Raw genomic sequence first — 27,806 nt, 5'->3', positions numbered from 1 at the left:
CGTGGTCTGGGGCATCCACTGACAGCTGGGGTGGGGGTGGGAGGGGAGGCGGGCACTACGTCCCCGGTTCACATATGGGGCAATCAAGGCTCAGATGGTCAGGCAGCCAGTGGGGGTGGCAGGGGCACTGTCACGCAGGTGGGGCTGCAGCGATACCCTCTCTCTTAGCCCTCGCCCTTCCTGGTGATAGACCTGGGTCTGGTGATGGGGCTGTCGGGAAGGGGCAGAGCTCCTTGCGGCCTGGGAGGGCTGGGGATGCTGTTATTCCCAGAGCTGAACTGTTTTAATGCCTAAAATGCTCTTTGCAAAGAGTGGAAGCCATCTCCCACCCCCTGAGGCCCACTGGCCTGGAGGCTGGGGACAGGGACCCCCTGGGTGGCTTGTGGGCCATCCTGTGTGTGAGAGGTTTTCTCTCTCTTCTCTCTGGGTGCTGGGGCAGGAAGCTGGCTCTGGAGTCGCCTGGCGGCCCTGTGGGTCCTCAGTGGCAGCCAAAATGGGTGGGCAGAGGATCACAGTTAGTTGCCTACCCGGAAAGGTTCTGGGTGGGGTTCAGCCCCCTCTGGTTGCCATGGCCCAATGGGCATGGTGTCCTTCACTCTGGTCCAGAGTCAGGTAGGTCCTGCTCAGGTGCCCCCCAACATAGTGTGTGTGGTGTGGGGGTAGGAGGTCCTGGATGATTATGAGAGAGAGGAGGGTCACCTGGAGGGGACCTCAGGGCAGGGTGAGGAGGGCTGCGGCCAGTGGGTCTTCCGGTGATTCACCCCACATACGTGGGCGCTTGACTTCCTCTGGGAGAGGATCCTGTGACCCCAGCGGGCTTCCCGACAAGGGTGCAACCCAAAGGATTGTCTCAACACCCCTGGGGTGAGTGGCTCCTAAATCCACATATCGGCCCAGACCTCACCCCTGGGCTCCAGACAGCCTCTGGCATCTCTGCCTGGACGTCCAGAAATAGCCCCAGCCCCGGGAGGGTGCAGACTCGGGGGTATTTCTGGCTGGTGGATCATTCCTCTGAATCAGGGATGGGGTGGGACCCATGGAGTCAAGGTCCTTTCTTGGCCAAGAACACAGCCTCTCCTGCGTGTCCTTTTCCCTTGAGGAAATCGGGGACACCCTGCTGGTGCTCCTGCTGGTGGTCGGACCCCCAGTGGGAGGCAGCCTGGGTAGCCAGGGGCAAGTCTGCCCATGGGAGGGCACTTGAAGAGCGGGGGTCAGAGGAGGCCTGACCCTCCCCAACCCTGCGGTGCTCAGTGCCCGGGCCTGACCAGGAGGATATCCATGTCCTGACCAGGAGGAGTCCATGGGGCTCAGGGCGGGGAGTCCAGGCAGGGGCGGAGGGCACTGGAACCTTCCCTGGAGGAGCCTGGCCTCCCAGGCGGCACGTGGAGGGCCCTGGGCCCGTGGCTGCTGCAGTGACCTCAAAACCAAAGGAACCGAGTTGTTTTTCCTAACACAAGTTCCCATGATAAAGCAAACAGGAAGGGGCTTAGGACCGGAGCAGGAAGGGGAAGCGGCTGGAGCGCAGGAAGCTGGGTGGACACTGGGCCTGTTTGGAGGGACTTGGGCAGACAGACAGACGCCGCAGGGTGGGAGGTGGAGGGCCCTCCAAGGCATCTGGGTCCTCACCCCAGCCCCTGAAAAAGGGCTCACTCCTCCCCTCTTCAGGTGAGAAGCTGAGGCGGCGCCAGCCTTGCCCCGGTCACCAAGGAGGGCTGCTGGAGGTGGTCACCAAGGAGGGCTGCTGGAGGTGCTGTTGCACCCAGGCCCGTCTGACGCCACGCTCCTCTCGCCTGGGTCCTGCAGCCCCACGTGCTCTTCTGTGGACCCACCCATGCCAGGGAGCCCAAAGCCACACCCAAGACTGGCCCCAGGCAGGTCAGCAGGACTCTGTGGGCTCCCCCTGCCGGAGCCCGACCCTCAGCCGGCTACACAGGAGGTGCTCGTGCATGCTCTCCTGCTGTGGAAACAAAAGCACAGAGAGGGCCCACCACCTGCCCACAGACCACCAGCAAAGCGGGCTGGCCCCACCCTTGCCTGCACCTGCTACGGCTCCACAGGGAGTTCGGGGCTGGGCCACTGCGCTCTGGGGTGCCCCCTCCTGGTCCCACCTACAGAGTCCTGCAGCAGCATTGTCTCAGTTAATCCTCCACGCCAGAAACGCACAGGTGAGGTTCCTCTCCACTCTGCAGGTGAGGAGGCCGGGGAGCTCCGCTTTCTTCATTGCTTTTCTCCCCAGCTCCTGCCCACCGCTCCAGGATGGGTCCTGGAAGCGGGCCAGGCGGGGAGGATGGAAGAGGGGGATTTCTGGCGTGGGGCGGGTGCAGTTCTAGGGTTCCTGACACAGGTCCAGCCTGACTCTGTGTTTTAGTTTCTCAGTGCTCATGGGCCTGTGGCCTGAGGTCCTGGAAGGCTCTTCCACCCCCTCGCTCTTCCGAGGCTCAGGGATCGGTCAGCACCTGCGCTTGCTCCCTCCTCCAGTCCCACGCCTCACTGGCTGGGTGGCCTCGGGTGGGTCACCTAACCCCACCTGTGACATGGAGACGATGGTCGTGGGTGCTGCAGAAGGCAGGACCCAATCTGGCATGGGCACATACCCAGTGCATGGCATCGCTCACTCTTTCTCTCCAATGCCCATAAATGTCCCTCTCTGGCTGGGTGGAGCCACTTGAGGGAGACAGTGCACAGGCATGCTGAGGTCCCCAGAGCTGGGGCTGAGGTTGGGGGGACTGGGTCAGCACCCAGGGGTGCAGTGGTTCCTCAGGCAGCAGTCAGAGGCCGCTGGGAGAGGCCCGGGCAGGGAAGGGCAGTGCTCAGATTTATCCACCAATCGCGCGGGCTCCTGGCACGGGAGCACGTTCTTATCTGCCCAGCCCAGCACTGGGGGGGTGGCCGGCTGGCTGGGCGGGACGCCGCCTGGGGACTGGACGCTGCTGCCCGACCAGCAGCCCTGAGCCCCACCAGGTGGGTGACAGCAGGAGGTCCCAGAGTCCCTGCAGGCCAGTGGCTGGCTGCCCACCCCTCTCCTGCACCATGTCTGACGGCGAGGGCCCCTCGGCTGGTGAGTGGTGGCGCTATATTTACCTTCTACAGGTCCGGTTGCAGGGTCAAGGCCGCTGGTCTCCCCAGAGCACTGCCTTCCCACCCTGGGTTGCGGTTGGTGGGGGCCTGGACCCCCTTCCTCCTAGCCTGATGCCCGGGGGCCTGTGCTCCTGATGGGGGAGCTCGACTTTCAAAGCTAAGCTCTGCCACCCCCATCCCAGCTTCCCGGCGGGGCTGGAGCAGGAAGCTCTGTCTGCTGCAAACCCCTCTCGCTGTCAGCCAGGGCGCCCAGAGTTGACTCACGGTGCAGCGGTGGCCTAGGCTGCAGCTGGCCACCTGGGGGGGCTCAGCATGCCACGGGCCCTGGGACTGCAGGCAGTGAGTGTGTAAATGCGGATCTGGAGTGGGGAGCCCTCAGCCCCTGCTCTGCCAGTGCGAGCAGGTCCTCCGTCGGCCCCAGACCCTCCAGGCTGGAGACAGCAGGGACAGTCTGGCAGAGGAGCAGGCAGACAGTGGGGTCCCCCGCATGCCCTCTGTCCTGTCCCTGGTGGGGACTCCCTTCCCGCTCCCTGGCTGGCTGCCCCCGGCTCCTTCCAGTTGAAGACAAAGCTGTGATGTGGACATGCCCCCGAACTGGCCTCGGGTGAGGCAGGTGACAGTTCGATGTCGGGGGTAAAGCCGCCAGGTTCAAATCCCAAATCTTCCACTTCCAACTTGGGTCACCTTGGGCTGGTGGCTTTACTGGCCTGAGCCTCAGGGTCCCCAGGCGAGAAGCAGACGGCAGTCAACGGTCCCTAATCAGGTAGCTGAGGAGGGTGAATGTGGTACCGTGCGAAAGCAGCTGCCAGTGCCCGACGTGCCATGAGCGCTCGGTGGTGCCTTCGTGGGAGCATCCGTGGGGGGGTCTGGGAAGCAGCCTAGCAGTGCAGGGACCTGTGCGTGATGGTCCCACCCCTCCAGCCAGGCCACCCTGCCTAAGCCTCAGCCTGGCCATGGATTCCTCATCTGTCAGACACTTCTGGGGAGGATGGGATGTATCAAGCTGACCCAGGGGTCCTGGACTGGGTTGCAGGTATTGGTGGTGTGCCCCTCCCCGCCGAATGGCATCTGACAGACAGCCCAATGCCTGGCCTCACTGAGTCAGACCTGGAACTCTGTGGGGGGGGCGGGACACCAACAGCACCGGCTTGACCTTACCCTCTTCCACCAGACGCCAGTGGCACTGGCTGCCAGGAATTGTCCGCCGTGGCTCTGAAGGCCCAGGAGCCAGTATGGGGGGGTGGGGAGGCCCTTTCTGGCTGGCTCTGCCCACACCTGACACGGACCCGGAATAGCTCTTTCCCTCCACCAGGGACACAGCCCTGCTTTTAGTAGCTTGTAAAGCCACCCGCCTAGAGAAGGGTATTTCAGGAAGGTCGGGACAGTATTTAGCTTGTCGGGGCCACGGACTGGGCCCTGAGCCTGTGTGTGTGCATGCGTGTGCGTGTGTGTTCAGGAGGCTCAGAGGAGACACAGCCCCGCGGCTCCTCCACTGTTTGGAAGGGGGTCAGCTGGGTTGGGGACCTGCAGGCGCCATCCCGGCTTTGCCAACCCCGGCTGGCGGGCCGCCTGGGTGAGCTTGGGGCTTGGCTGCCCGCCCGTGACATGCCATATGATGGTCTTCGGTCTGTGATATGCTTCTGAAAGAACGTGGTTGGCAGAAGAGAAGACAGCACCTGGGTACGGGGGTGTTCCCCTAGAGCGAGCTGCCTGAAGTTCAGGTCTTCCCAGGATTCCTACCCCGCAGAGTGATGGGGCCCAGAAGGCTGCTGTGAATACTTGTGCCTATTTTCAGGAACCAGTCCCGAGGCCTGTGTCAACAGCCGCAAAATTCTCAGCTCTCCACCTGCTCTCTATATGACCTTGGGCAGATTACTCGAGGGCACTGTGCCTCACTTTCCAAATCTGTTAATGGGGACAATAATAGGGCATTAGCTCCCCAAGTTCAAATGAGGATGAAGTGACTGAAAGCATGTAATGCTCTTAAAATAATGTCAGGCTTATTGTTAGTCGTTGTAGCTGTTATTATTATTCAACCAATGGTGAACTGTGAGCCACCCAGCAAACGCAGGGACCAAATATTCTGCTGTGTCCTGTGTCCTGGCCATTTTGGACACATTATCTGTTCAATCCCTTGGTGGGGGGGGGGTGGCGTAAACCCCACTGCGTTGCTAATGAAACTGAAGTTCAGAGAGACAAACAGGTGCCCAAGGTCACCCAGCTGGTAGACGGTAGAGCTGGGATTCACTCCAGACCCTGTCTGTGCAAACCCCACCTGGGTGCCCCTCCTGGGGGCTCCCACCCCACTCATCCAGGGGGCTGGCCGTCTCACAGGCCTACCTGGCCCTCAGACGGCCTCATCTCGGATACGCTGCCTTAACGTTGCTTCCGATAATGTGGAGCCTGCAGTGAGTATGTGGCACCTCGTTAGGGTGTCAGGAAACCCCGGGGTGGGAGCGCAGTGGCAGGCATGGGCAGGCTGCAGGATTCAGGGCCCCAGGCTCGGGCGGGGGCATCTGCCGGCTAAGGTTACCGGCTGTCAGCACTGTATTTATAGCAGGAGCCCGCTGTGCCCACAGCTGCCAGCGGAGGCGCTGCCCTCACCTCGCCTGGATCGGGCGCCTGGCTCTGGCCCTCAGGGAGGTGGGGCGAGCCTGGCTCAATCCTGCTCTGCGGCTTGGTTTCCTCATCTGTAGACTGGGACCCTGCCCATCTCTCACTGGGCCTGGGACAGTGACTGAGTGCTGGCACTGCCTGGATAGAGGGGCCCGGAGGTGCTGGTTCCAGACAGCCTAGGTCTGTGGATTGTCTTCTCCTGCCCTTGACCTTGTGACCCACCCTTGCCCCTGCTGGCAGAACTGTGCTCTCAGCCCCCCAGTCTTTGAGAAAGCTTCCAGCAAAGCAGTTTTACCATTCCAAGCACCAAAGAACAGGCGGCTGTATTCTCAGCAGGTCCACCGGGGCCCAGGGTTCGAGTCTGCTCTGCCGCTCCCTGGCTCTGTGGCCTTGGGGGTGTTACCTAACCCCTCTGAGCCTCCGACACAGGTGGCAGTGGCCCTAGGTCAGAGGGGGTGGTGAGGGTGGACGCCCTAACCTGAGTATGTGCTTAGCTAGCACAGTGACCCTCTCTCTCCTGCCTCACCTCCCACCAGCCCCCCTGCTCTGGGCTCCGGTTGCCCCGTGGGTATCGTGGGAAGTGGCTGCCCTTGCTAGTGCCCGGAGCTCCTGCAGGTTCCCAGTGGCTCAGCAAGGGAGGGCTGACAGTCCTCTGGCGTCCTCCGAAGGACGCCCACCCTTGGTTCTCCAGGTGTCCCCCTCTGCCTGAATCCAAGGAGGTTTGCCAAGGGTGCGAGTGGGGGTGGGGAGGGGTGGGCACCTCCCTCTGCCTCAGCCGACTGCTCCTGGTGTCCCAGAGCCCAGAGGTGGCCCAGCTTCTTACCCTCACGGGGTGAGGGGGGCTCTCTGCCAGGGTTCTATTCTCCTGTCTGGTTACTGACCACTCCAGGGACGGGGCTGTGGTGACGAGACTCTGAGAGGACATAAAAGCAAAACCCTTGAGTTATCCGGGCCCTGCTTGTGAGGGGGAACACACGGCGTGTGTTCTGACCCCAGGGAGGGCTCAGGGACACCTGCTCTGGACCAGCCCTGGTCACAGCTGCGGACTTTAAGCAGCAAAGGACTTGATCTGTGTGGCTGAGTCCTTTTTTCTGTGTCCAAAGTCCCTGGAGGTTTTACACTTGTGACCACATATACATACAGGTTAGAAGCTGTTGGGAAGTAAACAAATGAAATTGATCCACTTCCACTCTTTTAAAGTGCGGGGTCCATTGTAATTGAGTTGTCTTGACACAGTCAAATAGATTTTATGTTTTTATTTATTGTATTTAAAAAATAAAACAAAGTACCCTGGCAGGTGTGACTCAGCTGTTTGGGCATTGTCCTGAAAACGGAAAGGTCACTGGTTCAACCCCCGGTCAGGGCACGTGCCTGGGTTGCAGGTTTGGTCCCCAGTCAGGCCACATGCGAGAGACAACCAATCGGCATTCCTCTCTCACATCAGTGTTTCTCTCCCTCTCTTTCTCTCTCTTTTCCCCTCTCTCTAGAATCAATAAAAGAAAAAAAATTAATGAAACAAAGCTATTACTGTTTGCAACCACTTACCTGCTTCTTCTCAAAACCATGGCATCAGAGTAGAATCGATCCGGAGACGGATCAAAGATGCTCCGTGTCTCCTTAGTGGCTGACTCCACGTTTCGTGTTTGTGGAAACAGCCCCTTTGTGTTCTCCTGACTGCGTCATCCGGACGGGCTGGGCGTGCTGTGGGACAGACAAACCTCAGAGCCTTGAGGGGCGAAGGACTTTCCTGCGGAGTCTGGACGACTCTCAGGGCAGGTCCCCGCCTCTGTGGCTCAGCCTGGTGCCGCCACGCGGACCCTGGTGTCCCCAGGCCCGAGGCCAAAGAGGGAGGTGGGATGCCACACCGCAGTGAAGTGTTCCCCCCAGGAGGTGACCAATATTGCCGCTATCCACATTTCACTGGCTGGAGCAAGTCACCTGGCCACGCCTAGCGGCCAGAGGGGGGAGCGCAGCCCTCCATTAGTGAACGGTAGTCATAGCGGCCCCACCCCCCACTGGCTTTGTTTTCCAAAGGACTTTCTCTTTTAAAGGAACCCATTTTAATTATGACGTGTTCGGGGAGTATCACGTGAGCTGCGGTCGGCCAGCACCTGAAATGTGGTTCCCGTGCCCTTCCAACTCGCAGGTTGCATGCAAAGCAAGGGGTGAGGATTTCCAAAACGCTCTCTCCCCCACAGACTGGAGTCTGCAATTAGAAGCACAGAAATACATTTCTGCGAGATTTGGTCACAACACCAAAAAAGGAAACGCGTAACCAAGGGAAGCTTGGAAGCGATAGCTCTTAATTGCCCCAAGGCGTCGTGGATTTATTACTTGCTACGGTGCAAAGGAGGCATGGGTGGTTCACGAGCCTGTTTAATCAACATAGTTACCATTTAGAAATGGGCTATGAATTCAGAAGGAAATGATTACAGAAAAATATTTAAAAAATGAACACTGTGAAGGGTCTGTGATCTGTCACTCTATACAGACACTGTGGCCTTGGCTGTATGACCCACCCCCACCCCCCAACACCAGCTGTCTCCTCACTCTAATAAGAGGCTTTCCCAGTTGGCTTTTAATAGTGTATAACTAAGTGAATTTAAATAAAAACTCATGGCCTAGCAGAGGGCTGTGACAACGAATAGCATACCTTGTTTCAGATGACGGCATAAACCTGGTTTAGAAATAACGTTTGCAGGGACGGGGGTTGTCTCCGAGCCCTGCGGCCTCCCCCCCCTCACCAGACTTGGTGATGTCACCTGAATTGCTGGAAATAAAACTGGTTTGGGGGAACTGTGGGGCCCTGCATGGGGGGTCAGGCACTCCTGCAGGTCTGGGTCCCCCTGCCAAGTTCTAAGCCACACTGGAGAATGCTACCAAGTTTAAACACATCTTCCAGAGATCCAGCCTCCTTTATTTCGGGTGGGAAAACACATCAAAACACTGGTGCCATGGCAGAAAACATCCTTCCTGCCGATTCTCACTGAAGGCGTGAGGTCCAGGGCCGAGAGGGTGCGCTGATTCAGCGGGCGCCTACTGAGCACCTACTGTGTGCCTGTGTCCTGCTGAGCGCTGTGGCCTGAGGGAGGAGCTAGGGGGCTTGGTCTCATCTCGAACTTCAGTTTCCTCCTCCGTAAGGTTAATAGACTGAGGTGACTAGAGCAATGCAGGAGAATGTATACAGTAGGTACTAAATAAACGCCAGCTCCCCTTGCCCCAGGGGTAGCGCCCATGTTTCTGTGGGAAGGTATGTTCTTGCCTCTGTTGGCTGCATACCTGAAGTGGTCTTGCCTCGCCCCATGGGGACTCTGTTTCACCTGCCGAGGGGCCCCTGGCACCTGTTTCGACAGCGGCGCCAACTTGCTTTCCCACCATCAGCGTGCGAAGGTTCCGGTCCCTCCTCCAGGTCTTGGGCAGCACTCGCCAACGTCTTTCTGATTCCGTGCATCCTAGCGAGTGTGCAACTCATCCTGGTTTTGATTTCCATTTCCCCCGTGACTAATGGCGCAGAGCATCTTTGCAGGTGCTTATTGGCCATCACCTCTCGGCTCTGGGAACGTGATCCTCAGTTTTCTCATCTGTAAAATGGGGACAAAGACATATTCTGGGGTCCTGGCACAGGGCGGCCATCCAGAGAAGGTGTGCTGCTTGAAGTTGCAGGCTGGGCTTAGAGCCCCTCCTCTGCTGGCGGGCAGGAGGAAGGGACCAGGACAAAGCTGGAAACCTGGACGTTTCTGCAAGTTCCAGACCCGCTTAGAAAGGGCACCATCACCAGAGAAGGTGCTGACCAGCACTGGCCCAGCCCGGCGGGATTTTCTCCCAGCTTTAAAGGTTGGGTTGGCCAGTGAGGTGGGAGTCCAGATTGCACACTCAGTGAAGACAAACCCCACCTGCGATTTGGGTTCCTGGTGAGGAGACACCTTTGGATTTTTCTTATCTCTAGTTATTTGGCCTTCTGCCCTCCACTGTTCCCGAGGCAGCCGACCTTGTCCTTCCTGTGCTCGGAAGCCTGCGTCTGTCAATGGGGAGCTCTGGATACAGGCCAGGAGCATCCCCCCGGGAGGCCGGGTGTGAGCCTGGGGCCAGCGGAGGTGCAGATGATCAGGTTGATTTTGTGTAGCTGTAACCTGAGCCCAGGGGAACCCATCGGCTCAGCCCAAGTCTGCCTGCGGGCAGCGTGTTCATTCATCCCGCCGCTCTGGAGGGTGCCAGTCCGTCCTGTTCTGAGCCCAGTGGGAGAAAGCAGGGAGGCCACCCTGACACGCGTCCTGGACCTGCTGCTGGGTCTGTAACCCAGGAAAGGCAGGTCCTCTCCCAAGGGGACCCCTGGCTGGGCTGGATATGGATGTGACAGCAGCCAGGAGTCCCAGCCTCTTTCCTCATCCCATCACTGTGTCCCTGGCCCCTCCGGGATCAGGGGAGAAGCAGGGAAGGAGCAAGGCTGGGACCCAGACAGACTGGCCTTGGCATTGGAGCTCTGCCACCTGGTGCTGTGCGATCTTTTCAAGTCATATAAATTCTCCTGGCCTTTGTTGTGGCCCTGTGTGCGAAATGAGGCAGATGGTACCTTCCAGGACGGCTGCCAAGCGGAACGGAAATAGGACAATAGGACCCTCTGCAAAGCCTGATCCCAAGGGAGCTCCAGTCCCCACCAGCGTCTCACCCCCTCCCAGGCTCCTCCGCCCCCGCACAGCCCCACACTCCTGGCTCAGGGCGTCGGCACGGGCTGTGAGGTAGCACATGGGGCTTTTAGATCGGCGGCACGTACATCTTCAGTGTAGGTCTCTGTGTGCCCAAACACTGCTCCTTATTGACACCGGAAGAGTCCCCACCCCCAGGAGCACCTCTGGTGACACTGACCCGCCCAGCACCTACCACCCTGAGCCAGACAGGGTAGGGATCAGAGTCCCCGGGGTTCAGAGCCACAGAAAGTGTCCTGGTCCTGCTGGTGTGGAAGGCTGTCAGGGAGGGGCAGATCCAAGGGGAGGGACATTTCCCGGGAAGGGACACCAGAGTTAGAGCCTGGCCACTCTGGGCTGCCCCCTCTGGGCCTCCAGAGCCTGGACCCGAACCCCCTTTGGTTGGTGAATGACAGGTTGCCAAACACGTCACCTGGCCCCTTAGGAAGGTGGTTTATGGTTCTGAGAAAACAGGGGCAGGAAGGGGGGACACCCCGGCGGAGCTGGCTCTGCAAGAAATCAGCTGCTGCCTCTTAAAAATACACATTTAAAAAGCACACACACACTTTAAAAAGAGCAGGTTTTTTTGTTTGTTTGTTTGCTTTTGTTTTTAAATGTGAAGCCTGAAAAAGGAACGGAACCCTCACCCGGGTGGATAACGGAAGAACTGCTCCAGGAAGCTAAGGGCAGATGTGCCATGGGAGGCGTTTTGGTGGGAGACGGCCTGGCTGGGACCCCCTGCCCTGCCACGTGTAGGCAAGTGACCGCGCCTAGCTGAGCCTCGGGGTCCCCATCTGTAACTGAGGCTCCCCTCGTGGTGGCTGTGACAGGAAGCAGGGAAGGAGGTACAGTGAGCACAGGACACGTGGAGGGGTTCTGCCTGCAAAGACTTGTGGTGTTGGGGTGGGGAGCCCCACACTGCCCTTCCTGAGGGACACCCCTCTCATCTCGGCCCAGTGGCCGAGACGCTCAGCTCGTGGGGCTCCTCAGGGAAGATTCTCCACTGGAGTGAAATCTGAGCCCACCAGCCTGGCACACATCGGCCCCCCAGGAGGTCTGACTCCCGGGTTACCCCGGCTCTGGCCCGGCACTGCCAGCATCCCACCCTCGACACCCCCAGCGCAGCCAGGCAGATGCAACTCTGCACATCCCACGGGTTTCTCTCCCTTTGGTCCCTCTTCCTGGGACAACCTGTCATTCCCAGCACAACTGTCCTCCCCTCCCACCCTCTCCTTCCCAGCCAGGGAGGGGCCTCTTCTGTGAGCCTCCCTTGCTCCCTGTGTCCCCTCTCCAGATGGTGACTGTCTTCAGGGCAGTGTCCATGTCTGAGTCATCTCTGTGCCCAGCACCTGGCAGGTAGTAGGTGCTCAACAAATGGTCTTGTTATTTCTCTGCTGTGGCCGGTCCTGTTCCTCCAGTGGGGTGTACAGAGCACAGCGTTGCAAGCTGGCTGCAGGGCCCTTGTCTACACGTTTTCTTCTCTCCCAAACCCGTAAGCCGGGTATCATTGTCACTGCCATTCTATGGACAAGAAAACTGAGGCTCAGCGGGTGTGGACCACCACACGGCTAGTCCAGAGAGCTGGGAGGGTTCAATGACAGAGGGTTTTCCATGAAATGCCCCCCACCCTGCTCTGTGTCTGAAACCCGCCTTGCCACTGCCCTGCAACTGTGGGGCTTGCAAATGAATCTCTGTCCCTCCCAGTGCCTCAGTTTCCTGATGTGTGAAATGGGGGGCCTGCTGTTAATGGTTTCTATAGTGTATCACCACTGGGAGTGGGGACACAAGACATCTCCCTGCCCTGGAACTCGCACCATCTGAAGGCCTTCGTCTGCCCAGCACGATGAAATTCCTTCCTTCACATCCCCTTCACCCTGTGGAGTCATCCCCAGCTGGGTGGGGTCTGCCAGTGTGGGGAGGGGGCCCCGTGTCCCAGCCTGGAACACCTCCTGCCCTTTCCCTGCTTCCCCCTGTGGGGGCACTTGTGACCCCGGGAGACCAGAGACCTCAGTCAGACCTCCGAGTGGGGTGTCGACTCATCCCCCCAGAACTGCCTGTTGTGGGCTCCAGATGCTGGTGAAGGAGGGCGGGCTGCGGCAGGCTGCAGACAGACCTCGGGGCTCCCGCTGGTGACCTCGCCTTTTTGTTTTCTGCTTTCACTTTACTTGACCGACTCTAAAGTTAGAGGCAGCGGTGTGGGTTTTCACACAAGTCCTGCTCTGGGGACAACTGAGTCAGCCTGGCATCCCGCACAGGGCAGGAAGCACCAGCCGACCCGTTCACCAGTTGTGTGGGCAGAGTGGGCAGAGTGGGCCTCGGCTTCCTCCCCTCTAACTAGGCCCGGTGCACCGAGCCCAGAGTGCCGCACGTGGGAGCCGATGCATCCCCCTGACCCCGGGGGGTGGGGGCGCGGGGGGCGGCGGGACAGCAGGCACCGGCCCCTGGGGCACACTCAGTGCTGTGGGAGGGGACAGGTGGCCGGGAGGAGAGGCTGTAAATCTAACTCGCAGTAATCCTGCTAATGGCTTCTCTCCCTTTCAGGAGAAGGAGGCCCAGCCCCCGCCCTCCCGGCCCCAGGGACAACAGGTCTTTGTGTGCTTTCGGGGAATCGAGATGGGACTCAGGAGACGACACGTCAGGTGTGGGCGCCTTGTCTTTCCTGGCAACGCGGGGACCTCTGGGCCCGGTCCCTGCTGGCAGCCGAAGGGAGGCGTGAATAATAGAAGGGCTGGCCCCGGGCTGCATGGGAGCCGAGGGGGGACCGCAGGGGACAGGCCACCAGGAGGCACGGGGTTCTAGAGGCCCAGAAGAGATCGGGCTGGGCTGGCGCCCCCGCTCCCCCAGAGGCAAGGTGTTTGCATCAATGTCACTGTAAAGGCTCTGGGCTTAAATTCAGGTGTCCCGAGCTGTGTGTCCTTGGGCAAGACACCTAACCTCTCTGAGCCCCCACCTATAACATCCCCACCTGCCTCTTGTGACGGTTCTGGGTCTCCAATACACTGTGGCTGCAGGTTGTCGGTGTGGGGCTGGGCCAGCCTCTTCCCCATCCTGGACCACTTCCCTTCCTGGGAAACAGGGGTCTCTCCTGACCCCTCAAAAGCTTTTGGGACCCCAACTCTAATCAACACTGATGCCTATTGGTGGCTCCATCGCTGATTGGTGGGGATGGGAAACTGAGAGGTGTGTCAGGTGGCTGAGCAGGAGCCCCCAGAAGGAGGTGTGGCCTGAGGGAGGGCCCAGGACAGGAGCCAGGTCCCTGGCTCCATCACAGAGGAGGAAACTGAGGCTCAGAGAGCTCAACTGACCTGCCCAGGGTTGCCGCACGCAGCGATGATGATCTCAGGGAGGGGACAGCATCTTGACTCCGGGACGACTTTCAGTGAAGGAGCCTAGGAGAGGAGTCTTCCTGGGTACGGTCACCACCAGGTGCCAGCGGTTCGTGGGCCAGCCCCTGCTGGGCCCCAGAAGGGTGCAACGAGGACCATCCCCTGTGCTTTCAGAGGTGGCACCCGCCGATGGCACTGGGGGTGGGGGTGCTGACCAATGCCAATCACCTCTGATTTAGAGTGGGTCTCTGTGGGGGTGGTCAAGCCAGGAACCCAGGCAGGGCTGGGGCGCTGGAGAGCAGGGCCCACACAGGACCCAGACTGATAAATCAGAAAAGTGCCAGCTGAAGCAGGGGTTTAGGAGGCGGTGGGGCCAACGCTCAAGGCCGCTCTGTGCTGCTGGGCCTTGAGGCAGGGCCTGGCTCAGGCCCAGGCCTTGGGGCGCGGCCTCTAGCTGGGCTGCCCCTCGCTCGGCAGCCTCGGGCTCATCACTTCCTCAGTGTTCCCAGCAGCCCCTGCTTCTTTGAGACCCTGAACTTCAGATGACAGGGTGGGCGGTATCAAGCTGCGTGAAGTTCTGGGCCTGTCCTGATGGAGTGCCAAGGTGTCACTGGCCACACGTTTCAGTGCCTAAAAGCTAAGGCCAGGGGTTCTCAGACCTTGGCATACATTGCGGTCACCTGGGGGAGGGCTCCCCAAAATTGTGTCTGCATCTCGGGGCTCCCACACGGCTCCTGTGGGGACCACCCTCTGGCGCGTTCACGAGACCCTCGATGCCCCAATCACATCCCCTTCCTTGAATCCCCACCGAAGTAGGCCCCATGCAGCTGCACCCTGCAAGGGCACTCACCCCATCTGTGTGGACTCACACTCGTGCTCCAAGGGACGTGTGGGCTCTGGGGCCCACAGACGTGAGGACACACCCGAGTACACGCAGGCCAGTCAGTCATGCAATTTGCTGGGCCCTGTGCATGATGTTCAAGAATGATCAGAAATTTTGAGACGGTGGGAGCGGAATGTTGAACTGAACCCAGGGCCCCCTGTGAAAGCATGGGTCTCCGTCAACTGGGCCCCCGTTAACAGGGACAGCCCTGCAGACATGCAGGTCACACATCCTGGACCCTCAGGGATGAGCCTACTGGCAGCGTGTGCACACGCGCACACACTCACGGGCACACACAGATGCACTCTGATGGTGGCACACCCTTCAGAACGACATTTACTGGGACAAGGAAGTGTGCAGCTGGTTACAGTTTGATAAACACAGTCGAAGTTGAGTCACATGTGAATGGCTTAGAAGCAAGAAATACCAGATGGAGTATTAAGTGAATCACTGTCTTGGGTTTCATGAGTAACATTTTAATTGGGTTCTGACTAGTTTGGGAAAACTCTGCAGCTGCCCCACCCCCACCCAAGTCCAAACTAAACTGGCACCAATTAAAGGCTTCGAACGCCATGCACCGCCATTAGCATTTTGCCGACAGACTTCTCTACCAGGCGAATTCCGCTGAGCGGGGCATCCTACGAATGAGAAGAGGGATGCTCCCGGGCACTGAGCACCTACTATGCGCCAGACCTCTGCTGTGTAGCATGCGACGGACGGACGTGCGCTATCCATGCGCCACTGTTGGTGTGTGCCAGGCACGGCGCCCGGTAGACAGCAGGTGCTTGGCCGACGGTGGCTTATCGCTGTGTCTCAGCAGAGCCTGGGGTGCCCTGACTGTGACAGGCACACTGTCTTCTAGACCATAAGGAGGAGAGAGCTCGGCCGTTCGAACCCCGACGGCAGCCAAGACCCTGAGGCGCGGTCACACTCCAGTCTCAGCAGTGCTTCCTGGGGCAAGTACGCCTTAGAGTCGACGGAAGGAGACATCCGCCTCCCCAGTTAACTGATGGGAAGACTGAGGCCCAGCAGGAATGAACACCGGCCCGAGGAGCGTTTGGCTCTTGCTGCCTGTGATCTGAGGCCTACGAGGCCTCGCCACTGAGTTCCGCCTCCTGTGTGTGCAGGTCACTTTGGGGGGAAAGGATGCCTGCCTCAGTTTCCCTGAAATCCTGCTGGGAGCTAAGAGATTTCCCCACATTTGACCAAAGGCAGGCCTGGTGGGGAGCATTGTCTTCAAGGCGAGTTTTATACATCGTAGTAATTTTGAGGGCTCGAGGCCTGCCCTGAACCCAGGCCCGCCCCTCAGGCAATAATTCATTATGCGAGGATTTTTCACAGACCACAACTGGCCTTGGAAGGCAATGAGCTCATAAATATGCATAGCTCATCCTCATAAATTATGCATTTGCTGGCAGGGCTTCCAGGCTCCGTCCAGCAACAGAAGGCTTGCTCACCCGGCTGCTGGCTGCTTGTAGAGCACACATTCCCGCCTGCCCCCCCTTCCATCACGGCGGAGCCCCTCCAGCTCTGCTCACACGTCGGACTCTGGTTCTCAGAGAACCGGGGGTCCACTTGGCCATTGTTTCTCTGCGGGCAGTGCTGGGGGATCTGGAGGGGCGGTCGGGGGTCAGGCCTGCACCCGTCGGCAGCTTGCTTCAGGCCCACAGATCTTGAAAGTGACATGCGGTTTACATTTAGTTTGATTTAAAGAGCTTGTGTTCTTTCAAACGGGAGCCTACTTGGGTCCAGGCGGCCCTCGCATCTCCCGGCAAACACTGGCTGGGGTGTCGGGGTGGGGCCCCGGCTCTAGAAGGAGAGGAAGGAAGGGGCTCTGCTCCCCCCACTGTGGCTGTGTGGGGCCGGCCCAGGGTGCCCTGCCCTCCCCAGAGCCAGCCTCGGCCTCCGTCCGATGCCACCCTGCACCCAGTGGGCACACTGCAGCCAGGCGTGGGGGGTCTGCAGGGCCTACTTGGCTGGAGGTTGCCTCTTCCTGGGGGGCCTCCCCTTCCGGCCCAGAGGCTGCCACACCCTCTCACCTTCCTGACCCCACTGACCTTGTGGTTCTTGGGGGTTCATTGGCTCCTGATGGCCACACCTCAGATACCCTGAGTGCAGCCTGGGCAGGACAGTCCCACTTCTTTGTGACCATTGGTGCCTCTCCTTCTGTCAACAGTCCCCATGTGTGGGCAGGTCCACCTTCCTTTGTTCACCCTCCCCGCAGCCTGGGCAGGGGCCGGGCGCATATCTCACAGTTGTGGACTCAGCCAGAGAGGCGAGAGCCTGTCCTGGTCGGCAGCAGGGACGTGGCACTGTGGGTTTGGAGCATATCACCTAAACTCAGTCACTGTCCCCAGCCCTGGGGCTCTGGCCCTGAGCTGCCAGCCATCTTCACCAGTGGGGAACTATAGGGCCCGGTTTAAAGCTCTCCGTTTAAAAGGTGAACTTCCAGCCCAGCGGGTGTGGCTCTGTGGGTTGGGCGTCATCCCACAAACCAAAAGGTCCAAGTTCGACTCCTGGTCAGGCCTCATACCTGGTCTCGGGTCTGGTCCCGGTGGGGCTGTGTGCAAAAGGCATCGGTGGAAGCGTCCCACTCCCGTCAGTGTTTCTCTCCCTCCTCCTCTCCCTCCTTCGCTCTTAAAAAAAAAATTGAACTACCAAATGTGTATAAGAAACAAAACCTCTGCAGAAAATTCACCAAGTTGCCACGAGGGCTTCTGCCTCTCCGTTCCTCTGGGCACAGTCGCCCAATGCAGCCACCCATAAAAGGGCATCTCCCATTTCTCCCCCTGACCGAGTCACCAGCGGTCCCCACAGTGCTGCATTATCTCCACAGTTACGGCTTTTAACCCCTGCCAAGCACCGTGCGTGTACCCATTCCTTACCTCGGGCTGTGTAGTAACCCTCACACCGTTGCTCAAAGGAGATGACTTTCAGCCATTCATCTCCTTAACTCTGTGTCACACTGCTCCCAGGCCCTGCAAGGGCTCCTCACCCACGCCGACAGCCACTAATAGTAATCTTGGTCTCATCGAGTCAGCGCCTGTCCGGGGCCAGACGGCCCCCACGTCCGGCATCCCCGGCCGCGTCGCAGGCTGAGCAGACGGTGCCGTGCTGGACACCTGCGGTCAGCCAGGGCAGAGCTGGGATTCAAAGGCACCCGTCCCGCCGAGTGTGCTTCGTTCTCCGCTGCCTGAGAGCCACAGAGACGACGGAGGCCTGACCCTGGGGGAGCCGCAGTCAGGCAGGGAGGAGGAGGAGGAGGAGAGAGAGGAGGGCTCACAGGTGGGAGCCAGGAGCCCTGGGAGACCTCACTGTCAGCCGAGGCTTGTGAAGCCCTTTGTCTGAGGAGCTTCACACATGTTCACTCACTCAGTCCTCACCATACTAGGGCACCTGTATTGCTCCCCATTACAGCTGAGCGGACTGAGGCTCAGAGAGGGTGAGCAACTTGGTCAGAGTCGCACAGCTTCCAGGGCAGAGTCCAGATCTGAACTCAGGCCACCTGGCTCCAGAGTCCGTAACCAAAACCACCTTGCTCCTGTCCGCTCCGTGGGAGCCAGCTTCAGTCCGGCTCTGTCCCTTACTGTTGCTGGCACGGGGCTTTCCTGGGAGGTGCTCCGTCCATCGGTGTCGAACGGAGGGTGTGTACTTGTGGATAACACCAGAGAAAGCAGGCAGAGCTAGGGGTGGGGTGGCGGCCGCCAAACCGACCAGCCTGGTCACTGATCGTTCGGGTCCCCAGGCACCGCATCCTGCTCCCAAGGGCTGCTGCCCAGTGCGGCACCTGACCCTGTGGACAGATAGAGGGTAACGAGCGGGGCAGGCCAGGCTCCCTGGAGGGTGTGCAGCAGAGGAGGCTGACGGAGTAAGGAAGGAGAGAGGCCACCAGGTGCGCCGCAGTCCAGGTACAAGCCAAGAAGCCGGGGAACCGTGCCAGCTTGGTGGAGCACGCGCCAAACTGCGCTGATAGACCTTTGGCTGGCCCAGCAGGGACTCCAAGCCCATGTTCAGGGTCCCCCAAGCCACTGCCTTTCCCGGTCTTCAGTTTGTTTTATTGTGATAAAATGCCTGTAATGGAAAACTTACGTTACTACCCATCCTTAAGTGCACAGCTCAGGGGCAGTGAGTACATTCGCGCTGTGCAGCCGTCGCCGCCTGCATCTGGCCCACCAGAAGCTCTGTCCCCAGTGAACCCCCTCTCCTCTGCCCCTGGTCCACCACCATCCCGCCCTCTGTCTCTGAGTCTGACCGCTCCAGGGGCCTCCCCTCAGTGGACTCATACAGTGTTTGTCCCTTTGTGACCGGCTTATCTCAGTTTGCACAGGGTCCTCAAGGTCTGTCCTCGGGGCAGCGCGTCTGAGAACGTCTTCCCTCTGGAAGCCGAACAACCCCCACCGTGTGGATGGACCGTGTTTCTCTCTCCGTCTTTCCATGGACACGCGGTTTGTTTCCGCACGTTGGCGATGTAAACAACGTTGCTATGAACACGGGCGGACAAATATCTGCTTGAGCCCCTGCTTTCAGTTGTTTTGAGTGTTCAGCCAGAAGTGGAATGGAATTGCTGGATCAAACGGCAATTCTACGTTTCCATTTCTTTTTTATCCCACACAGATTAACTAACAATTTCAGGGACACTTACTAAGAACAGGATAAGGCAGCCATTACCTTCTGACATTACTTAGTGTTCGATGAATAGCACCCTCGTCCTAGAGTGGAAGCCACCTCGGGTCTCTCCACCACTGAAATGCTATTGGACCCCGTTAAGTATCCACCAGAATCAACACCGCTCATTTGTTCCACTTGGCAAGCAAAAATGTTTCGGATCGAGTGAAGCCAGCAGATATCCACAAGCCCGTGTTGCCAAGCAGCGACCGTGCTCATAAATGGCCCAAGCTTCCCTCGGGACAGGAAGGGACCGGTGCTGGCTCGGACACAGCGGGTCAGTCCCTGGTGGAGCGGGGCTGGCCGCTGAGTTTCCATAGGAAGCCGAGGGCAATCCATCATTCGGGAGAGGATACTTTGAGAAGGAGGCCTGTCCACTGGGACTCACAGTTTTCCAAAGGCCCTTTTGCGGGTTCTGCTGATTCAGATTCCCATAATTCCTTCACTGCATAATATTTTCCCATCGCCATGGTGACTGTGTGAAGAAGGCGTAGTGAGAAACTTCAGGGTTTATTCTTATTTCGCAGAACAGGGATTCGACTTCTGCTGGAGACTGCGTTGCGTGTTCATATTTTGAAGAGGAGATCTGGGTTCCCCAGAGCGGGGCTGACTCTCGTGGGGAGAGAGCAGGGATCAGGGAATGACATGGCCTGGCTCCAGCCCTTTCTAGCTGGTTCTGGCACTTTCTGCTTGTGGACCATGGAAAAGGCTCTTCTAGTCTCCGTTCCTTGCTCTGTAAAATGAGATGGACAGTGGGCATTGAGATTCTTTGTAGAATTGATTCAGAGAATGCAAGAGCATTTGCAAATCATAAAACTTTATCTGTCCTTCGAAAAAAATCACAGACAGAAAACGATGACAAAGCCCCTTAGTCCAGGGCAAGGTGTGTGTGTGGGCTCTGTCTCGCACTCTGTGTGGGCTGCTTTCCTCACGGCCTCCCAGGCCCTCCTTCACACACACCTGCGACCTCCTGGAGGACCAGGACTGGACTGTATTTATCCTGAACCCTCTGCTTTGCTGAGCACACAACTTGAATTGAACTCAAACTTGAACCAGCCAATGCTGGCCAGGTCTGGTCTGCACCGGGCTGTGGGGTCACACAGATAACCCAAGGCAGGGCCCCCAGTCACCTTTCATTTCACAGCAGCTTTTCCTGGGGATGGGGGACAGGGAGAGAAGCGCCCTTACCTTACAGGTGGGCATCGAATGTAAGAGTCCACCTTATCTCAGAAACCTTCAAAAGCAAAGAGGTGTGTCTTGGAGTTGAAGGAATATGGCCATTACGAAGCCGCAGTGTCAGTGAAACGCTCCAAGGCACATACCATTGGCAGGGGCGATGCAGAGGACAGAAGGACAGTTTCAGGGAACAGCCACTGGAGCCCAGAGGGTGATGTCCGAGCTGGAGTATGAAAGACCATGGAGTTGAAGGAACTGCTGCAGAGGAAGGGACCTCAGAGTGGCTGGAAGAGCGTGGGCAAGATCACGGAGACACACAACAGCCCCATGCAATTCGAGGAACTCAGTGATTCCACGCAAGGGAGGATGTGGAGAGAAGGCCGACGGGCCCTGGGCCAGGGATGGGGACATACATGGCTCTGGCACCCCACCCATGGGCGCACAGAGCATCCCCGCCCCGGTCATGTGTGCGTGCACCGGAGCAGCCGGTTCCATGGGGAAACTGAGCCACGCCTCTGAAGACTCCCAGCACTGCTTGTGTCTTTTCTGTCATCAGTTTAGGGCTCCAGGGTGTCCCCAGCTGGAACTGGTTAGTGGTTTGGACACAGAGTCAAGATAGCCAAGCAGGCAGACCCCTCTCCCTCTGAGGGGAAGCCCTTCTGGTCCCCCTTTCTCAGCCGGCCTCTGGACACTGGCATTTGCCGTTGACTTCCCTGGGAAGTGGAGAAGCAGGGTGCAGCATCGGTCTGGCACGTCAGCCAAGCGGGGGTCCGTGGCAGTGCTGGGCCCTGGGGGAGCTGGGCTGTGTCAGCTCGCCCACAGTGAGGCCTGCTCTGCGGCTGGCACCCTACCGACCTGTGGGACACTAGGTCAGTGCCCTCCTGTGATGCCAGGAGACACCATCCGAAAGGGCATGGCTCTGGCCCCAGGGCCGTGTAGCAGCACCAGCCAGTGAAGGCATGGGAGCACACGTAGGAGGCGGCCCTTTTGGGGGTCAGAGCACTGAAGCTGCTGGGGGCTCGTCCTCAGTGCTCAGCGTCGGCCCCGGGCCTCAGCAGCCTTGGCCTCCTGGCCGTGGGCAGAGAGATGAGCGCCTCTCTCATTTTGGGGAGGTCCGTTACACCCCTAGCCTCGCATTTAGCACACAGTCCAAGCTTTCTGGACTGTTGTGTCAGTGGGTTGCCACACCTCCTGGGATCACACACCTAGTCAATGGGGACGCGAGTGTCCGCACGTCCCCAATCTCCCTTACGTAAGGGAGACGTGCGGACACTCGCGGAATGACGTATTCTGGACCAAGGATAGGGCGTGTGTGTTTCAGCATTTGCACAAACGTCACCGAATCCTCTGCACGTACCTGCCTTTAATGATCAGGTTTTCTCAGGACATTACACTGGGGACACTCCATTTAAATGTAGGAAAAACCGCTTCAAGCCTGCATCTCCCAGACCAGACAGCCCAGAAGGGGGCGGTGAGCAAGACCCCAAGTCCTCTTGATCCCAAGATTGCCACCCTCTCTTGCTTTGCCTGGGAGTACAAAGGGAGGCTCAGCTGCACTTGATCTAGCCCTCGGCCCCTCCAGACATATTCCCCACCAGTCCCTCCCGTGGCCTCCAAGTTCCTGCTGCCTGACATCCCTAAAAGTCACACACAAACTATCCCCCCGGACACGTTTGCTCCCACCATTTCTCTTCTTTTCTCGTTCACCCAGTTCCAATAACCCCTACATGTTGCAGTACCATCCTTCCCCATTTCCCTGTAAAGGAGCTACTCTCTCTGTCTTCCTGTGGTTGTTTGGTAGGAGTCAGAGCTGGGTCAAGTTCTGGCTGACACCAGCCCCATCAGTTTACCTCTGTGGGCCTCAGTTCCCCCACCTGAAGAACAGGCATGATAATACCACCTGGTTGAGAATTATGCAACTGTGTAAGGGGTTGGGCACAGTGTCTGGCACATAGTAGCTACTCAATAAACATTACTTTCCTCTCTGCCATATACCAGTTTCCACCGGTATTAGAATGACCTGTCTCACCCACCTGATGTTGAATTTTGCAGGGTCTGTAGTTCAGTCCTCTGTGTTTGCCCCGAAAGAGTAGTTTTCAAACCCTTTTAAGAAATGAGTCATAATAAAAATATAGTATTTTACATTATAACCCATATGTATAAATATTAAGTACATGAAGATGTAATGGAATCCACTTTGTCATTACTGGTTTTTTTGTTTGTTTGTTTTGCTTACACTGTTCTATATGTTGCCAAGAGAAAAGCATGATTGTGGAATTGTCTATTTCTCCCCTTTAAAGCTGTCCATATTTATTTTGTATACTTTGAGGCTCTGTTGTTTGGCACATACACATTTATTATTTTTTTAAAATTTATTTATCTTTAGAGTGGAAGGGAAGGAGAGAGGGAGAGAAACATCAGTGTATGGTTGCCTTTCGTGCGTCCCCTGCTGGGAACTGGCCTGCAACCCAGTCATGTGCCCTGACTGGGAATCGAACCACGACTGTCTGGTTCACAGGCCCGCGCTCAATCCACTGAGCTACACTAGCCAGGGCCACATTTATTATTTTTATCTCTTCCTGAGAAATTGACCCTTCAATCTTTATGAAGTATCCATCTTTAGCTCTTGTAGCTATTCTTTGTTTCGAAGTCCATTTTACCTGATATTAATATATTCGCTCCAACCTGTCAGACCTACTGTGTGCAGGATACGTCTTTACTACATGTTTCCTTTCAATCTACATGTGTCTTTATATTTAAAGTCTTTGTGTGTAGCATATACTTGTTTCTTACTTGTTTTTTTCCACTCTAGTGATCTCTGCTTCTTAACTAGTGTGTATACTCAGCCCATTAACATTTAGTGTAATTACTGGCTTCACTGAATGCGGGTCTGTCATTTTATTTATGTATCTTCTGTTTGCTGACTCTATTTCTAATTTCTCTATTCCTCTTTCCTGCCCTTTCGGGGGGATTTTATCTTAATTTACCAATGAACTTTTTGGCTTCATGCCTTTGCATTGCTTTTTCAGTGGTTGTTCTTAATCTTTATTGTTTTCTCAAAGTTAGTATTACACCACTTAAATAAAATGTAGGAACTTTGCAATCCTGTAAGTCTATTTATCCTCATTCCCACCATCCTTTACCCATAAGACACTGTTATACTTTTTGCTCCAGTCACAGGCAATTTTTTATGTAAGAGAAAAAATGGTCTTTTTTATTTCTCCAAATATTTCCTATTTCTGCTGCCCTTCATTCATTCACGAAGACCTGAGTTTCTCCCTGACGTTATTTCCTTCCAGATGGCAGGGCTTCCTTTAGCATTTCTCCTGGTTCAGGCCTGGTGGCGATGGGTCGCCAAGGTGCCCTTCGTTCTCAACTGTCTGTGTTTCATTTTCATTCTTGAAAGATGATTTTGTTGGATACAGAATTCTCAGTTGACCAAATTTTTTCTTTCAACACTTTGAAGATATTGGTACACTATGTTCTGACCTCCATGGTTTCTGGCGAGATGTCCACAGCACATAATGTATAATTTTTCTCTGTCTTTTTAACAAAGTTTTTATTTATTTATTTGAGAGATAGGGGAAGGGAGGGAGAAGGAAAGAGAGAGAAACATCAACATGGGAAAGAAACATCGATCGGTTGTCTCTCATATGCTCCCAGCTGGGGATCTGGCCTGCAACCCAGGCATGCGCCCTGCCTGGGAATCAAACCAGCGACCTTTCAATTTGCAGGACAACACCCAGCTGGCTAGGGCCTCTGTCTGTTTTTAAGATTTTTGTCCTTCTCTTTGGTTTTCAGTAGTTTGACTGTAATGTGCCCAAGGCATAGTTTCCTCCATTCACCATTATTATCATCATTTCCTCCCTTATTCAGATTTTGCTGAGCTTCTTGGAAGTCTAGTTTGCGTGTTTTTCCACATGTGGGAAGTCTTCAGCTATTATTTCTTTAAGTGCTTTTCCTGCCCCATTTTCTCTTTTCTCTCTTCTGGCACTTCTAGCTTTCTGATGTTGTTTTACCCATCCCCACGGCTCTATTCATTCTATTCCATCTTCTCTCTCTTTTTTTCAAATTAGAAAAGTCTTATTCATCTCTCTTCAAGCTTTCTAATTTTCCCCTTCTGTCATTTCCGTCCTCATTCTGAGTTCATCCAGTGAATTTTTTTCATTGTAGATAATGTGGTTTCCAGTTCCAAACTGTTCATTTGTCACTTTTAAGTGTATAACCCGGTGGTTTTAGGATGTTTGCAAAGTTGTGCAATAATCACCACGATGTGATTTTAAAACATGTCACTGCTCCCAGAAGAAGCCCAGTGCCCATTAGCAAGTCTTCCCCATTTCCCTGTCTTCCTAGATCCTGGCGGTTACTAGTCCACTTTCTGTCTTTATAGAGTTTCCTCTTCTGGACATTTTCTGTTCTTGGAATCACACCATGTGTGGTGTTTCGTGACTGGCTTCTCTCACTTAACATGATGTTTTCAAGGTTCATCCGTGTTGGAGCACATGTCAGAACTTCGTTCTTTTTATGACTGAATAATATTTCATCACGTGAATCCACCATACTTTGTTTACTCGCTTGTGAGTTGATGGACGTTTGGATCGTTTCTGTTTTTCGGTTATTATGAATAACGCTGCTGATTGATTCATTTTTATATTGTGTATTTCTCGACTGTGATGTCCTGTCCTTTATTTGAACATATTTTTTCTTTTCTTCATTGGGTATTGCTATAATAGCTGCTTTAAAGTTCTTCTTTAATCGTTCTAACATTTGGGTCATCTCAGAGCTGGTATCTGTTGATTGAATTATTTATTTATTTTTGAGACTGGGCTTCACTTTCCCGGCCCTTTTTAAAAAATATATTTTATTTATTTATTTTTAGAGAGGGGGGAAGGGAAGGAGGAAGGGAGAGAAACATCAACGTGCGGTTGTCTTTCATGTGTCTCCTACTGGGAACCTGGCCTGCAACCTAGGCATGTGCCCTGACTGGGAATTGAACCGGCAACCCTTTGCTTCACAGGCTCGGGCTCAATCCACTGAGCTACACCAGCCCGGGTTTTCCTGGCCCTTTTCATGTGGGTAATTCTGAGTTGTACCCTGGACATTGTGAACGTCCTGCTGTGGCGACTGGATTCTGCGATATTGTCGTGAAGGGTGTCTCAGTAGGTGATTCACTTGGTTAGACTCGAACTTCAAACTCTGTGGCACTGTGGTGCGCACAGAATTTGGGGTCTCCTCCCCTGCCTGTCTCCTTCACGAGGCTCCTTCCCACTCTCCAGCTCCCCCGGTTGCCCGTGGCTCCTCCTCCCGGGTCCTTGTCAAGGGGACAATAAGCCTCCGATGGGACTGAGCCCCCTCGGGCCCTTGCCACAGATGCCATGTCCTTAGGGTGAGGCCACAGAAACCAGACCCTCGCCCCCCGTGGGATGATGCTTCTACATTCGGTGTCGCTCCCAGACCCACCTGCTTTGGTTTGCGCTCTGACCCCACAGGCTGTGTCGCTATTCTGCCCACAGTCTGCCTGCGGGAGGGTTGATTTCCGAAGTTACTCCTCCATCCAGAAGGACCATACACATTATAAACGCCTCTGAATGTGTACCTTCGAACATACACGTGTGTTTGAAACAGAAGGTGCACGAATGAACACTTACCCCACTCTGTAGCCACAGGGGCTGTCCCCTGATGTAGTCTGCCCTGCTCCACAATATTCCTTGTTCAAGACGCTGGTCTCAGTCTCCTGCTAACTTGATCTCATGACCTATGTGTGGATCACAATGCACAGTCTGACCCTCGGTGCCCTCCTGGCTGGTGGACCACTGAAAAGATAAATGCAAGAGCTCTCCCTCCCCCGCCCGAGGTATAGAAGAAGGCTGTGGGTCCTGAGCATGCTCAGGACCAGCATGACCCAGTGGTCACAGTGTGGTCCCCACAGATGGGGTGTGCATCTGTGTCTATTCCCCCACGCCACCCCTCTGCGTCCTACAGAGACCAAAGCCCAAGCGAGAGTCCTTCAGGGTCTAGGCCGGGCTGCTGGACATGAGTCATGGACTATGACATGTCCCTGAGCCTTCCAGGACAGAAGGATATGGCTGCAGGCTTTTTATTTTGCTGACTAAGGACATGTAACCACAATGACGATCTACTCTGGTCACCATTTCATAAAAGAAAGGCTGTGAAAATGTCAGGTGGACAATCCCAGAGGCCTGAAATTGTCCTCAGCACCCCGTGGACAGGTGCTGGGACCCTCTACCCAGCAGGGCCTCAGAGGCCAGGGCTGGAAGGACACTGGTCAGGCCCAGAGAGGGGTGGACCTTTGCCCAAGGCCATACATCTGGGGGAGAAAAAATGTTTTCCAGTTTTCTCACGGGCAACGTTCCTCTGAAATTCCAAGTCGCTATTACGGCAAAGACGCGAATGCTTGGTTGCAGGTCCCCTCTCGGCTCCGGAGACGCTCCAGGCCGCTGAGCTCATTTCGCTAACTGCAGTCGGTCCCCCGAGGAGGCCTTCTCTGCCCTACTTGCTGCCACCCAGATACGCAGGGTCTAGTGGCTGAGCACAGAGTGTGGATGGGCAGGGACCCAGCTGGGTGAGGTGGGCACCACCCCCCACTCCCTGACAGGCCGGCCCTGCCCCTCCCCCCAGCACCGGAACCTGAGGCACATCGGTGCGGCCTCATGGAGGCTGCCTGTCCCCTTGGCAATCGCCAGCCCAACTTGCTTAATGGCTCTGGAGGCTCCTAGAGCCAGTGTCTGCCTCCCCAGATCTCCTGGGCGGAGGGGCAGCGGTGGCTCACACAGGGAGGACCTGGCCTGGAGACTTTCTTCTGCCCAACACACGCCGGGTGAGCATCTTCCCCACTCCCACCCCAAGGCGGTCCTGCTGCGGGGCTGGGGTGCTGGGCTGTGGGGAGGGGGCTCCGACCGGCCCTGGGAGGTGGGTGGGAAGAGACCTTTGCAGGGCTCAAGGAGAGGACTGAAGCAGAGAACGGGAGGCTCGGAGGTGAGATTCTAGGGCAGGGGCACTTCTCCTGGCTCTCAATGGCTCTGGTCACCAGAGACAGCCATGCGGGGGCCGCCTGGTAACCTTCACAGGCACACATATCCGCGCTCCTCACCGTGAGGTTCTTAGGCATCTTGGGGCCTGGCGGGGCCCAGAGTCAGCTGGCACACCCAGGCTTGGATGCAGCGGCTGTTAAAGGATATTTTTGTGGTGCTCGGTATTTCTGCAATGTCGCCCCACCCCCAGTCCTCCCTCGAGGGCACCCTTTTCTCCTCTTCTGGGACCCCCGGATGTCCCCATGTCCCAGGCCCCTGTGTCAGCCCTGGTCATTGGGTTGTCGTGCATTTTTCACAGCTCCCTGGGGGCCTGGCGTACAATAGGTGT

General features: G+C 56.6%; 1 protein-coding gene across 3 annotated transcripts in view; it reads left to right on the top strand.

Annotated features, from left to right (window-relative positions):
- Nucleotides 1–1,720: 1,720 nt before the first annotated feature.
- The window catches only part of EML1 (EMAP like 1), a 144,196-nt gene continuing 118,110 nt past the window's right edge, over nt 1,721–27,806 (top strand). The window contains exon 1 of one of the 3 annotated variants that reach the window (XM_053666077.1): nt 1,721–2,165. In XM_053666077.1, coding sequence (XP_053522052.1) covers nt 1,832–2,165 — 334 coding nt within the window. In that variant the 5' untranslated portion in view covers nt 1,721–1,831. Of the gene's footprint in view, nt 2,166–2,700; nt 3,059–27,806 lie in introns of those variants that run through there. The other 2 variants (XM_053666080.1, XM_053666079.1) reach the window with 2 other exon arrangements.

The sequence above is a fragment of the Artibeus jamaicensis genome, unplaced genomic scaffold (assembly GCF_021234435.1).
Source record: "Artibeus jamaicensis isolate MK-2021 breed Jamaican fruit bat unplaced genomic scaffold, CSHL_Jam_final contig_444, whole genome shotgun sequence".
NCBI classification, from domain to species: domain Eukaryota; kingdom Metazoa; phylum Chordata; class Mammalia; order Chiroptera; family Phyllostomidae; genus Artibeus; species Artibeus jamaicensis.
The sequence above is the reverse complement of the archived record's forward strand: the minus strand, read 5'-3'. Positions and strand labels throughout refer to the sequence as shown.